Genomic DNA, 14,075 nt, shown 5'->3' with positions numbered 1-14,075 from the left:
ATCGTTCAGGTTTACTAGTTGAGAAAAAGAAGCGGATGTGTCGACGAGAGCTTTGAGGCAATGTGCAGACGCGATGAGTTAAAGATGAAGAGCAAAGACCCGTTGCGATATCGGCCAAGGCCGCGGAGGAGGTTGTGCTGAGCGGAGAGAGCGAGCGCGCTTGTGAGGCACGGTTTGACACTCGAGGAATGCACTATTTGAGCCTCGAGAGATGCAAATAGAGCGCGTCTGTGGGATTTCCCCTTGCTGGCCTTCATCTTGCTCAAGGCTGCGGATGTTCGCCATTGGAGGGCGATGCCCTTACCCACTCTTCATGAGTAAAAGTATGTGTGTGGGAAGGATCATTGCATCCATCAAGAGTCAATCAGAATGACGTTGGGCTTGGAAGAATTTCAACTAGATCTCGCAGTTAAGGCGTTGAGAGTGTTCACTGAGATCATCGCAGATGAGGCTGATCAGGCCAAGCGCGTCTCATCGACGGCAACAAGCTGTCTTGTGCACTTTGTGATCGGCCACCGACAACCGCCTTGGCAAGAGAGGATTCCTCACTTTTGGCGTTGCACCTGAACTGAATAGCTTCTGACTGCGACGCTGCTTTTGACACACGCAGGGAACGCGATCTCAGTTGCGCAAATGAGCACGATCGTACTCTCATCCATCCACGCGCTTAGTAGTCTCTCTGTAAGTGGCTGCACATGGAAAAGAGCGGATCAGGGTCGTGTCCTGTTCTCTTTGCATGTGCAGAATCAGTGGCATAAGGGCGCCGTCTGCTGCGCACAGAACACAGTGTGTGTATATATATATATATGTGTGTGTGTATATATATATATATGTGTGTGTATATATATATATATATGTGTGTGTATATATATATATATATGTGTGTATATATATATATGTGTGTGTATGTGTGTGTGTATGTGTGTGTGAACTTTAGCAGAAGACGGCAACTCAACTCAGAGCAACTCAACACGGAGCAACTCAACTCCTCAGATCAGATTCACAGCTTCGGCATTTCTGTGGGGATGAGTGCCGTTTGCTTTTGCATTTCTCCCCTTTATTGCCCTTGAAAGGCGCAACAAGAGCGTGTCGGTCGTGTTCTTTGCTTCATTCTAGACGTGTGCCAAGGTCTATTCTCTCTTCTGCCTAAATACCCTCGCCTTTGTCTGCCTTCCCGCTTTCCTTCCTTTCCTTCTTCCCTCCTCCATCCATCCTTTCGAGTCCATCTGACCATCCCAAAACCTTTTATTCGCACCACCACCCCCATTTTACTAACACAACAATGCCTCCCAAGAAGACCGGTGCTGCTGGTGCTAAGAAGGGCAAGTCCTCCGCCTACAACAAATACATGAAGGACCAGCTCGCCAAGCTCAAGACCGAAAAGCCCTCCATTACTCACAAGGAACGCTTCAAGCTTGCTGCCACCTCTTGGGCTTCGTCCAAGGAGAACCCTAAGAACAAGGCCTAAGTTGTTCTTGTTCGCCTTTTCCTTCAAGATCTTTCTCCCATCCATCCATCCATCCATCCATCCATCCGCTATCTGGAGACTGGCTGGTCGAATGTCGTGACGCGTCTTTGCGATCGGGCTTTGCTTTTCTTTCATCGTCGTTCCTTCTCTCAAGAAGGAATCGCGCTGAACGACAACGCGTGCTTCGTCGCGTCCGGGTCGTACTCTGTACCTTGCCATTCCATCTCGCTGATGTGTAAGTGTCTTGCCACTCGCTTCCCTCTTTCCTGTGCCACTTGTTTCGACGCGTTTCCATTCTTGCCGATCTGGCGTACAAGCTACCAAGCTCTGTGCGAGCTCAGTTGCGCTGTTTCATGATGCAATACACTTGCGCTCCATGAGCCCTCATCTCATGTAGATACACACGCGAACGGGGCAACTCGCAATTCTCCTGCGCTTTGACTTTGTAATTCCGTCGAATTTGCACAGAGCGAGCGAGTCCCACTTGGAACGCGTCGCCCCTTTCTCTCGCCGCCCTTTTCTCTCGTCGCCCCTCTTGGCTCCAGGCAGATTGCCATCCGGATGCAGAATCACAGCAGGGTCTTGCATGCACCTTCGCTGCAGGGCCTCGACGCGTCTCACTCGGCTAAACTTGTGAATTTTGACAGCTAGAGAACAACTTGACTGACGCTTTCTCCTCTCTCTCATTCCTTCTGCCGACCTTCTCTGTTCGTGATCGTCCTGTTTACCATGGCGTCTTTGTCGTCGTTTGCAGTGTAATACTATGCCCCCCTGTTTTTTTTTTTTTGTTTTTTTTTTTGTTTTTTGTTTTGTTTTTTGTTTTTTGTTTTTTGTTTTTTTTTTTTTTTTTGCTTCCCCTCTGTATTACGAGTGCGCTTGTTCGAATTTGAACAATGATGATCGACACGATCGGGCCGCGAGGATGCTTCCACGGCTGAACATTCTGTCGCTCGATCAAATTCACCATCAGCGCTTGTCATCGTGGGACACCCTGAGCAGCTTATCCTCGTGATCGTCACAGCCTTTTTTTTTTTTTGTTTTTTTTTTTTTTGGTAGATCTGCGGAATCTCATGTTGACCATTACTAGAACCATTACAGATAAGAAAACAAGGTAGGAAAATCAAGTCTAGCAAGCAGGCAACCGCTTCAACTGTCTCAAAGGAGACTTTGCAGGTAAAGTACCCGGGTTTCTACTCGATCCTGACTTGACCGAATCTCTCGCTCCACCACTGGCATCGCTTTCGCAGGTCAAAAGAGAGCTGTTGGAGGTACTTATGCCCGACACTGTCAGAGCTGGCGAGTTGAGAGTATTTGGTGAATTGGGTCTCCTACCTTTCTCCCAAGGCTTTCGTGGAGGGAGAAGGGAGAGATCGCTTGGTTTGTCACTGGATCCAGCGCTTGCTTTAGAAGATTGGTTCGAGTGGAGTGAGACAGCGTTGGACCAAGTTGATGCTGCAGAATTATGTCTCGAGTTGATGAGCTGCTCTTCATCCAGCTGCTCAGCAATAGCTCGCCCTCGGTTAGCTTGGTCTTTGCTACCTTTTAGCGTCTGCGAATCCTTCGAGCCATCTTGCCCGCCTGCACGCTGCCAAAAGCTAAAGACACTAGGCGAGTAGGAATCTTCAGTGCCACTGCCTTGCCCAAACACACTTCCCGCATCATCCTCCACCGCAAAGGAAAGACTCTTGGAACTGGCCATATCCACCAGTTCCAAATCAACAAATCTATACGTTCCCTCTGCATCAAGCCTGGCTGTGACAGGCAACTTTGACAATCCGCTCGCAATCTCCGGAGTCTCGGTGATGCGACTATCTTCATCTGTCAGGCCTGCACCTGCATGCCCTCTTACACAGCCACCATCAGTAATGTCAAAAACGCGATAGATCCCATTGGTGCGGTTGATGACAGCAACACTATTGCAGCTCCTCCTTGCCAATGTAGCCTTGGCCATGAGTAAGCGTGCATCGTGGTCTTTGTGGTGTGCGCGACCGACACGTAAAGCGCACGAACGGACTGCTTCGAGCGATCGCATACGGAGAATGTCGATGTGCGAAACAGCTTGGTTGGTCTTGGGTAGGTAAGAGCGGAAGGCGTCTTGATGCTTGCCTGCTCGATGACGCACAGGCATGCTGAGCGGGAGGAAGGTGGATTGGCGGAGGGTGATACAGACGACGTATGTTGCTTTGACTGCGCCAGTGCCGTTGCAGTGCTTGCAACCTACCCAACCAGGCTTGTGGCCGAGTCGTTGGTGGTGTGGACTACTGCAGACGGTGCAGCGTACGACACAGGTGGTGTCGCTGAGCTCGATGAACGAACGCAGCTTCTTGCGCTCAACAATGGCTCGGCTGTCAATCTGACAATCCCACGGGCTGAAAACGAGGGGCGGCTCATCCAGCACCTTGGCACATCCCTCTGCTGGACCCTTGACGAGCCAGTTGCCTTGCCTGTGCTCGGTGTAGACCTGCATCTTGAGCTCTGCACTTTCAAAGCGGCTGAGAAGGACAAGGTCAAAGTTGGCTTCTCGCTCAGCGAGCTCTTTGTCGCGTTTGAGCATCTTGTCGTGAGAAGAGGTGGAGCTGCCGGTCATCGAGCTCGATCGGCTACGGACAGTGGATTCTGAGAAAGAAGCTGCAGCACTGGCGGGCATAGGATCGTGTACAAGAGGCTGGTTCGCAAAAGAAGCTTTGGCTTTCTTGTTGCCAAATGAGATTTTTTTGCGCAGAATCTTGCCTTTCCACTGTCCACTGGAAGAGGAGGAGGATTGCACTGCCAGCCACTCATTCAGTCCTCTCTGCTCGAATTGCTTGGCAGCACGAGATGACCCTTGAGCAGAGTCGAGTTGTGGCTGAGACAGATGGTCAAGCGCAGCCGCGATGATGCGTCGACGAAGACCGAATACGCTGGGTGCTTCTGTCTGTGCAAGATCAATGTCATTGTACTGGATGTGGAGCTTTGCGACCTGATTGCGAAGCGAGGTCTCGACCCAGTCGGGGTCCATGGACGACGAGGCGGCGCTGCTGGCCGAAGCGCTAGAGATGTCGGACTCGATGTGATCTTCGCTGTCGTTGTTGTGAGAAGGGCGATGGTGGTGTAGGAGCTCAGAGCCGTCGTCGTCTGCATCTACGTCGGTGGGCACCGAGGGAAGAGGTTTGAGGCAACGTATTGCGTCCTGTATAGTGTTGATATGGCGTGTGGTTACCGTTACCGTGAGGGCCGGTCGGAAAGTCGACTTGCCGGTGGCGCTGGTTGCGGAGGAGAGCGCAGATGAAGGGCCTGTCGGCGAAGCAGCAAAGGCGGACCGAGAAGAGCGGGATTGATTTACGCAAGCATTATGAGAAGCAGCGATAGGACCGGCTGTTCGGCTGGAGCTAGCCAAGTTAGAAGAACGGTATCGAGTCAGGTCGGGCATGACTTCGGAGAGCGAGCTTAGAAACTATTCGGCAACAAGGTTGCGAGACTGTGCACTGGGCGTGGCGGAAGTTGGGGCGGCACAAACTGTAATAGTACTAGATTGACCTGGCTAAGATAGCAGTTGATGTGTGCGCGCTCCGCTTGGACGCCGGTGGAAGTATGTCTGGCAAAGCAGCGTGGTGGATAGGAGCGAGGCTGGCAGAGGAGCGTGATGGGTGATGAAGAAGCGATCCGTGCTCTTAGCTTTGCAGAACAAAGTTCGCGAGGGCTGGCGAGAGCTGTGCGTCTGTTTGTGATGAATATGGGATCTAGAGGTAATCCGGAGAGTTGAAGGCTGGTGAATAGATACAGAAGACAAGAGCTTTTGCCTGATAGGAGAATAGGCTGTAGTGTGGATGGGTGACAGGAATCGAGCCTTGGCCGACAGTTTGTGGGATTGGTGGCAGAGTTGCGGCTGCTTGTTGGTGAAGGCACTATGGGTTGTCAGAAAAGCTGATGTGGTGTATTGGCGGACAGGTGTGCTTTGCAAAGAGGAGCTGGTCAAAGTGGCGACGATGGAGTTGGTGTCTGTGGTGAGAGATGGATGGTCGAGGTGATGGAGCAAGCTTGGAAGCGGATATGAAGTTATGATGGAGATGCGTGTATGCCAAGCTGGTTGAATGCGTTGGTCACGAACAAGGAACAAAAGCTGGCAAAGGTGGGAAGAGCTGCTCTGTCGATCTTTGTTCCAGAGTGTTGAGCGAGCGCATGACAGTGCCGCTTTTTGGCGGATGGACAATAAGCAAAGACACACCAAATGTGGATCTAGGAGAGCGGAGATGGAATCTAGAGAGGAAAGAGATGTCTGGCAAAGGGAGCGGCCCACGGTTGATGGCATACGGTTGATGGCATACGGTTGATCGGCTTCTGATGAAGGCCGAAGCGACACTGACATGGAACGGCTTCGAAGCAGTGTAGCAACGCAAAGATGGCAACAAACGCTTGGAATTGTGTGGCCCAGCTGCAGTAAAAGATAGATTGGATCAGGATGCTGCTGCCCACCAAACCATCGGCCAAGCCCAAGTTGCTTAGAGACTGACAAATGAGTGTGTGAAGAAGGGGAATGCTATGCTCCACCATGTGTGAATCCGTCTGGGTTTGAACATGTCTCTCTGATCTGACTGCTCTCCGAGGGACCGCAAACTCAGCTCTTCTCCGGGCTGCCAGCGAACTTATGGCAACTGGATGTGCCCTTTGCTCCTTCCAGCTTGACACAGCCGAGGAGAAGCTTCCTGTCGATCCCTTGGCAGTTGCCACAGAGGCCTTTCTTTCTCATACTGTAGAAATTTCGAGGCTCGTTGAATCGGCATTGTCCCAAAAAGGAACCCCTTCATTCACTTTGGTCGATCGGGGTCGGGGAGATCGGCTTTCCTTCCTGTTGCTTTATCATTGACACGACAAACTCTCTTGACACACCAAATTCGCACTGAGCAGCGCCAAACAATGACCGAAAACAAGTCAACAAAATGGCCGGGTTAGGTTTGGTGGAACTTCAGAAGGCTCGCCTGAGGTGTCTCGTGTTCCTGCCTTCTTGTCGCTTCAGCAAAGCAGATCGGAAAGAAAGCTGAAAAAAGTTGAAATTACAAACACCACGGGACACGTATATCTCTACTAAAAGGCCTTAATGCTTTGTATATATTCCTTTCCCGCCACTGACACTAGGTGAGTCATAATCATAGACCGTCCCTCCAGTGGCCACCCCCCTTCATAACCGTTGCCATGTCAACCTACCACTCGGCATACCTCATATCTCGGTGTCAACCCTCGAGAGTAAGCTGCATATGCTCTCACAAACTTCGCTCTTATCTCGGTCGCGCCGGCACCTCGCTTAATTTCGGCCTTCTGGTCCCGAATACCAGCGATCTAACATGTCAGGCACCTGGAAATACCGGCTGCGAAACATGATCCTTTGTTAGACCTTGTTTCTCCCACAAGCACCTGCCTTTTTTTTGTCTTTTTTTTTTTTTTTTTTTTTTTTTTTTTTTTCCCGCTCACGCTTGGTCCGTGCTTTTTGTCCTCCACCAACAACCGTGGGAAGAAATGCAGACACAGAAGGACTCTGTCGACATCAAAACCTCGTTCAGCATCAGAGCATCTCTCAATAACCTCCTATCACACCCCAATCTAAACTGGCTTTAACATACACAGCATGTCTGTAAGTATGCAGCTCAAGCATGAGCTTTTGTGTGATAAATGGAGCTGACATATTGCGACTCTTTCCTTGTGCTCTGTCTCTCACTCAGTCTCAGTGGGAGGTTCGATTCAGCAACTCCCGCAGGCTGCCATACTTTTACCACCCTGTCACTCAGCAGTCGACATGGGAGATTCCTCAAGGTCACACAGAAGAGTCCATTTGCTCGCTCCCAGGCGCCAAGTATCTCGATCCAGCCAACGCACCCGCTGGTGCATCCGACAAACCGGACAAGGTGCGAGCCAGTCACCTTCTCATCAAGCATGCCGGTAGCCGAAGACCTAGCTCTTGGAAAGAGGCAAGTCTCATTGTCCTAGCCTGACGACCCAACCCATAAAAGCATACTGACAAGCCTTACTATCCCCTCGGACATGGGATACAGGCCAACATCACAAGATCCAAGGACGAGGCTATCGAGCAACTCAAGAAGTTCGAACAGGAGCTTCAGCAAGACTCGAGCAAGGAAACGTTTGCCTCCCTTGCCAGTGTCAACTCGTGAGTTCGACTCAAGTCAGATATAGCGCAGTAACTATCGAGCAAGTACTGATTATTGTATACTTTCAACTTCGACTCCGATGCCAACAGCGACTGTTCGTCAGCAAGGGCAGGCGGCGACCTCGGCTTCTTCCAGCGAGGTCAGATGCAGAAGCCTTTCGAAGACGCCGCTTTCGCTCTCAAGCTAGGCGAACTCAGCAGCATCGTTGACACTGACAGCGGTGTTCATCTCATCTACCGCACTGCCTAAGCTCTCACCCATACCTAAGCAATTTAAATTCACTGTCAAAGCAATGCACCAGTATGCAGCTCCGTCCCTCGACGGAGCTTAGCGGGTTCAAGTCCCTCCACCAACGGAGGCAGGCATCAGTACAACAGATCTCTAATGCTGAAGTTCGTCCGTACGGACGTCTGAACACAAGCGGCGCCAAACGAGGTATTTGAGACGATTTGAGCATTACGACTCATACGATTTAGAGCTTCTCGAGGCGGGCCAAGGTGTTCTCATGAATCTTGGCAAGATCCTCCTTGGCAGGCTGAGTGGCAGGCCAGCCGACACCGAGACCTTGCTTCTCGTCTGGCTTAGGAATGACATGCACTGACATTCAACCGCGAATTGAGAGAGTGCAAGAGAGAGTCAGAAAGAGCACTCGAATCATCTCAATCATCTCCGTTGCGAGACCGAGTCGTCGGGACTTACAGTGAACGTGATCAACCATCTGGTGTGCCATACGACCGTTGTTCTGCAAGACGTTGTACTGCTCGGCGCCGGTAGCGATGGCGATCTTCTTGGCAACAGGAAGCAGCTCGGTTAAGTGCTCATCCGGAATCTCGTGAAGCTTAGCTCCGTGGTACTTAGGGATGACAAGAGCGTGACCTTCCGAGATCGGTCCGATGTCTGCAAGTTGCACCTCAACCAAAGGAGCAGAGAAAAAAGTCAGTCAAGTTTGAAAGGAGACCAACCTGGCTCACAAAAATAGGCCTGAGCATACCAAGGAAAGCATAGGTCTTCTCCGAGTCGTAAAGCTTGAGCGATGGGATCTGGCCGGCGATGATCTTGCAGAAGATGCAGTTGGCCTCGGTCTTGGCGGCCATTTTGAACAGAGCTCGAGTGGGGGCGAAGGCGAAAATGATGGGCCAAGCCTGTCTCAAAGCTGTCCTATTGAGGGACCTTGATATCTATGATGCTGAGGTGATCGTCGGTAGTCAACAAGGAGCTGTAGAAAGTTAAGCAACTTTTCCCCGGCTGTGAACTGAACGTGGTCCATGCGGAGACAGCTGAAAGAGCGAGTGGAGGACACACGACATGGATTTTTCTTTCGGATTTGTTAGACCGGCGCAGTGTCCTGTGGTCACGTGATGCTCTCGCGCCTCGTTCAAAGAGGGCACGCGCTGAGAGTTGGAATTTGGCTAGTATTGGAAAGGTGTTTGTTTCCATATGGGTGAGCAGCATGACAGGTGAATGCTAACCGGCGCACTTCTCTGTGCGCAGACCCGGCTGACAGCGTCTGCTATAGTGCGTCTCAACGGGATTCGCAAAGGCTCCAGAAGCTACCATACATTTGCCCAGTCGCTTGGTGCATCCGGTGCAGTCACGATTCTCTTAGACAGGCAGCTAGAAAGGATTCGCATGATTAAACTCAGCTTGCAACAGGCTCGATCCTCCTCACTTCCACCACCTACATCGTCTCATCACGAACGCAGGGCCGACCAAATCCCATCTATAGGATCACCCGCGGGCCATTAAAAGACGTGACCTGCACTCCCCAACAAGCCCATCAGGTCCTGAATCCTTGAAGGCTTCCGCTAATCCCATCAAGACACCTACCCTATACCTTACGCATATAGACTTACCACAAGCTTATTCACATCGTCGAGCGTCTGGCTTCGACCATCCTTTGACAACATACACAATGCTCAACTCCCTCCGTCGATCTTTCGGCATGAGCCCGAGCTCATCCAGCATCCACGCTGACTACACGGCAACCAACGACGTCCCTGCTAGCGTCCTCTCCCCATCCAACAAGCCTAACACCTTCGTCCCCATCCGCCGTTCAAACAGCTTCACCAACTTCTTCTCCTCTTCACCTCCTTCTTCGCCGATCAAGGAGAATTTTGACCAGAGCCCTTCCAAAACAATGACTTCTTCAGCCAAGGCTTCCTTTTCAGCAGCCTGCGAAGAGACAGCTCCGGACCCGGTGCTCGCCTTCCTCATCCTGCTCGACAAGAAAGGCCGGCAGATGGAGCGCTTTCCTATCCAAGGCCTCATGACCACCATGGGTCGATCCTTGGAGAATGACGTTCGCTTCCTGGGCAGCGATATCAGCCGACACCATTGCACAATCGAGATCGAGATCGAGCAGGAGCAGAGTACAGATGGCACCAAGGCTTTCTTGCAGGTCCTTGGTGTCAATGGCGTCTTACTCAACAGTACACAAGTGTACCCAGCACCTCGCGGAAAGGGAAGATACGAGCTAGCCACAGGAGACTCGATCGTCATCGCCAAACGACCGTTCCTGTTCGAGCTTCCTCAGAAGCCAACGCAGACTGCAGCTCCTAGCATCTTCACCTCACCAGTCAAAGGCAGTGCACAATCTGCGGTGCCCCAGACTCCTGCCACGACAATCAACAGACGGGTCAGGATGAGTCTCGTCAACGCAGCTCAAATAGATACACCTTCCAAGCCCTCTGCAGCAAGGCAGCTTGCTTCACTATCCAAGACGAACAACGCAGAGCGAGAAGCTCGCCGAGCGAACGGTCTGCAGCGCTTCATCCAGTCAGCTGGTGTCAGTCCTTCAAAAGCCAACAAGTCGGGTCGACAAAGTCTCTCTTTATCCACATCGACAAGCAACATCTTTGCCACTCCAGTCAAGAGCCGCAGCACAACAGTGGAGCCAAAGACTGCACCACCGAATCAGGTCAGTTTCAGCTTGCGCTCCAGCGGATACTCTGGCAGGATGAGCCCGGTTAAGCAGATGAGGATGATGCCTCCTCTCGACACGATGAATGAGGAGCAGGATGGAAGCTTCTGTAGCGAGGACGAGCAACTGCAGGAGCAACAAGAGGTGCAAGAGGAGGCTGAGGACCAAGAGGAGTCGGCTGAGGACATTGTCATCGTCGAAGAGATCGAGCAGGAGCAGGCTCAACCAGCAGCTCCCATGGAAGAGGCTGAGGAGGTGGCTCCTGTAACCTACGACAACGCAAGTAAAGATAGAGAGAACCTCGAGAACATTTTTTCGACTCAAAGCAGCAGCTCTACCCCAGCAGGCTCACCAAGCAAGAGCGTTAGTCCAAAGCGAGCAAAGCGTCGCAGCAGCTTCTTCGGTCGTTCTGGTCCTTTCGCTGGCATGAGTCTCGGATTCTACGCTGAAGAGCGCTCCGAGCCTGCTCCTGTGGAACCAGAACAACAACCACCACAGCCTGAATTGCCCGCGGAGGAGTTCTCTGACGCCTCCGGCGCTGAGCCCACCCCAATGGAAGACGAGCAACCCCTCTTGTCACCCATCACTCACCGCGTCTCTTCAAGGCCGATGAAGCTCGGTATCAGCAAGACCCCTTCCCCGGTCAAGAAGCAGCACTTCATCGGTCTCACTCCTCTTCCTCGTCGACCTCGTCTCTCGCTCGCAACCAAGCGTAACGTCTCGCTTCGAACCAAGACGCTTCTTCGCTCGAGTGAAGCTTATGCCGATCGACTGTTCCTCCCTCCTCCTCCACCCACACCTTCCAGCCCAGAATCCGGCGGACTGTCAAAGAGTGTGTCGATGCCTTCCAATCTGTCTGCTATGACGCCTCCGCCTGCTTTCGACACCTCTTCCTGTTCCGCTGTGGAGGATGTCCAGGAGCTGCAACAAAGCGAGGAAGTCTGCAAAGAAGTCTGCGAAGAAGTCCGCGAAGAAGACGACTTCGAGTCGCGCCTCGACCCAGCGCTAAGCGAAGAAGCACAACCACAAGCATGGAAAGGCGACTCAGATGACGAAGACGAAGTCGACCAGAGCTTGTCTTGTCTCTCTCCCTCCCCTCAGAAGACTGCACCATCGTACCTCTTCAGCCCCGTCAAGACCTCATCTCTGCCACACTTTGCGACACCTCAGCCGATGTCCAAGTCACACGCGCGCCGCATCTCTATGCCTCCCATCGGTGTTGCTGATGCAAAGCCATCCAACCGCTCAGCTTTGGTTCGACTGCAAATCAGCGGTTCAGGTGAGCGCATCGTTCACGAGAACCCCCGCAAGCCAGAAGCGCCACAGGTGGAACAAGCCTCGCCATCGAAGGCACGCAAAGTTGCCCGGGTCTCTGAGGTTGGCCTTCCAGCAACTGAACTATCTATGGGCTTCGACGTCCTTCAGGGCGCGTCAGCTGAGCAAGAGCCAGAGGAGATCGCCGAAGCACTCAACGACCTCTTCAACGCCGAAGAGGAAGAGCTTACTGACGTCGAAGAAGAGCCAGAGAAACAAGAGGAGATTGTTCAGATCAACTCCAGTCCCGCCCGCCGCTCGGCCCCGCAGATGCCACCGCAAACACCAGCAGCACTCAACTCTATCCGTCACATGTTCTCTGCTGCTGCTAACACTGCCCCCGCCACACCTGACATGAATGGTCTCGCTACCATGCTGCAGACTAGTCCGGAGAAGACAGCACAGTACGGAACACTGGGTGACAGGATGCGTGCTAACCCAGAGATCAGTCAATTGCTGAGCCCTGCTAACGCCTCGCGCCGAAAGGAGGCCGAGGTAGAAGCTAGTCCGATCAGGGGTAGGAGGGGAGTTCGAAGCAGCGAGGTTGCTGAAATGCCTGTTGCGCTGCCGGCTACGCCAAAGGCGAGTGTTGCAAGAGAAGCCTCGTCGCTGCCATCGCCATTTGTCCAGGCAGAACGGGAGCCAGAGCCAGCTTTCGAGGCTGAGCTTTACGTTACCATGTTCGATGCAGCCGAGATGGACGCTCAGAACGAGGCCATTATACAGGCATTCGCTGAAGCAGAGGAGCAGCAGGGAAGTGAGCAGGGAGGAGTTCTTGAGCAGGAAGCTGACCTCGAGCCAGAAGCTGGCTTTGAGCAAAAGGCCGAACCAGAGCCGATCTACCAGCCGGACCCTGATGAGGAGCTCGTTCAAGATGCTCCGCTCGAGGAGGTCGCAACAGAAGAGCCTGTCGCACTGTCAGACAGCGCCGAGCAGGCACACGTCGAGGAAGAACAAGTTGTCGAACCTGTCCACGAGGCTGCCATCGTCAAGGAGTCTGTCATAGAGGAGCCCATCATTGTAAAGCCGGTAGCTGCGGAGCCTTCCCTTGTGAAGCCCCGAGCAGCTTCCGAATCTCCAACCAAGCGTACCGCCGCTCGTTCAGATTCTCCTACCAAGCGCAATACTCGATCCTCCCCTGTCAAGCGTGCTTCTGCCGCTGAGCCTAACGGGGTTTTTGAAGAGGAATCCTCGGCACCAGTCGTCGAAGAAGTACCCGTCGAGTCCTCGTCCCCAACCAAGCCGACACGTCGCACAGGAGGCCGCAAAGCCAAGCTTGCAGCAACAGAAGCCATTTCAGCAGGCTTCACAGTCGAAGTCCCTCCACCTACCTCCTCACCGCAAAAACCAGCTGGTCGAACCAAGGCAGCTGCTGCCTCAAAGAAGGCCGAAGCTCAGGCTGCCGAACCCGAGCACGATGAAAGAGAAGTGGCGGAAGAAGAAGCGCCACCAAAGGTACGCTCTACTCGAACTCGAACAACCCGCCCTGCTGCAGCTCCAGCTAAAGCTGTTAGAAGCACGAGAAATAGGGGCGCCAAGGATGCACAGCCGTCTTCTAGTGCTGGATTTGGTGATGATGAGGCAAGTGAGGCTGAGGAGGAGGCGAAGGGTAAGAAGATCGTGAAGGCGAGAACTGCAGCTGCTCCGAAGAGCAAGTCGACAAGGAGTACGCGGGCTGCAGCTGCGGTGGAGGACAGCGACTCGGACCTAGCTGAAGTCAAGGAGCAAGAAGAGGCACCCAAACCCAAAACCCGCGCCACACGAGCGAAGGCTGCTCCAGCAACCACTAGCAGGAGTAAAGCTAGAAAAGCTGATGCAGAAGAGGCTGCAACATCTTCTTCGGCTACCACCACACGCTCGGGCCGTACGACTCGACGCACCGCTGCCGCCAAGTAAATGCTGGCGACAGTGACCTTCTTGGTTTTCTTTTGCACACGTTTTGTATTGTTACCCTTTGAGTCGAATAAAGATCTTTCAATATCGTCTGCGATCTTTGTGCGCTATGTGAAGTGAGATGAAGCAAGCTTTTGTGGGGTAGGTCGGCTACCGGCTATTAAAAAAGGGCGTCTTCCCGAATTCCCGGTAACCGGCTACACGCTTTGCTCCGGGTCCGTGCTGTCACGGATTGTGTGCTTCTTTTGACTTACCCCGGATCTCATCCTGACCCTTGCTTTTGGTCGTCTTCAACATCACCTCTAAACCGTCTCACGGTCTGCTGCAGCAGGACGACAAGCAG

General features: G+C 52.8%; 5 protein-coding genes across 5 annotated transcripts; 3 read left to right on the top strand and 2 right to left on the bottom strand.

The window, feature by feature from the left end:
- Window positions 1–1,282: 1,282 nt before the first annotated feature.
- Window positions 1,283–1,468, top strand: UHO2_06300 (uncharacterized protein; the record flags this gene model as incomplete). Its single annotated transcript, XM_041556308.1, has 1 exon — window positions 1,283–1,468. The coding sequence occupies one exon, from the start codon at window positions 1,283–1,285 to the stop codon at window positions 1,466–1,468; it is 186 nt and encodes a 61-aa protein (XP_041412242.1).
- A 1,126-nt stretch (window positions 1,469–2,594) lies between these two features.
- Window positions 2,595–4,877, bottom strand: UHO2_06299 (uncharacterized protein; the record flags this gene model as incomplete). The annotated part of the gene is made up of 1 exon (XM_041556307.1): window positions 2,595–4,877. The coding sequence occupies one exon, from the start codon at window positions 4,875–4,877 to the stop codon at window positions 2,595–2,597; it is 2,283 nt and encodes a 760-aa protein (XP_041412241.1).
- A 2,190-nt stretch (window positions 4,878–7,067) lies between these two features.
- Window positions 7,068–7,854, top strand: UHO2_06298 (putative prolyl isomerase Ess1; the record flags this gene model as incomplete). The annotated part of the gene is made up of 4 exons (XM_041556306.1): window positions 7,068–7,073; window positions 7,168–7,344; window positions 7,450–7,604; window positions 7,695–7,854. 4 exons carry the CDS (start codon window positions 7,068–7,070, stop codon window positions 7,852–7,854), a joined length of 498 nt encoding a protein of 165 aa, XP_041412240.1.
- A 223-nt stretch (window positions 7,855–8,077) lies between these two features.
- UHO2_06297 (putative HNT1 - Adenosine 5`-monophosphoramidase, member of the histidine triad (HIT) superfamily of nucleotide-binding proteins) lies at window positions 8,078–8,699 on the bottom strand (the record flags this gene model as incomplete). The annotated part of the gene is made up of 3 exons (XM_041556305.1): window positions 8,078–8,202; window positions 8,305–8,502; window positions 8,597–8,699. 3 exons carry the CDS (start codon window positions 8,697–8,699, stop codon window positions 8,078–8,080), a joined length of 426 nt encoding a protein of 141 aa, XP_041412239.1.
- An 818-nt stretch (window positions 8,700–9,517) lies between these two features.
- On the top strand, window positions 9,518–13,735 carry UHO2_06296 (uncharacterized protein; the record flags this gene model as incomplete). The annotated part of the gene is made up of 1 exon (XM_041556304.1): window positions 9,518–13,735. One exon carries the CDS (start codon window positions 9,518–9,520, stop codon window positions 13,733–13,735), a length of 4,218 nt encoding a protein of 1,405 aa, XP_041412238.1.
- Between the last annotated feature and the right edge of the window lie 340 nt (window positions 13,736–14,075).

The sequence above is a fragment of the Ustilago hordei genome (genome assembly GCF_900519145.1).
Source record: "Ustilago hordei strain Uho2 genome assembly, contig: UHO2_contig_18, whole genome shotgun sequence".
In the NCBI taxonomy this organism is placed as follows: domain Eukaryota; kingdom Fungi; phylum Basidiomycota; class Ustilaginomycetes; order Ustilaginales; family Ustilaginaceae; genus Ustilago; species Ustilago hordei.
The sequence above is the reverse complement of the archived record's forward strand: the minus strand, read 5'-3'. Positions and strand labels throughout refer to the sequence as shown.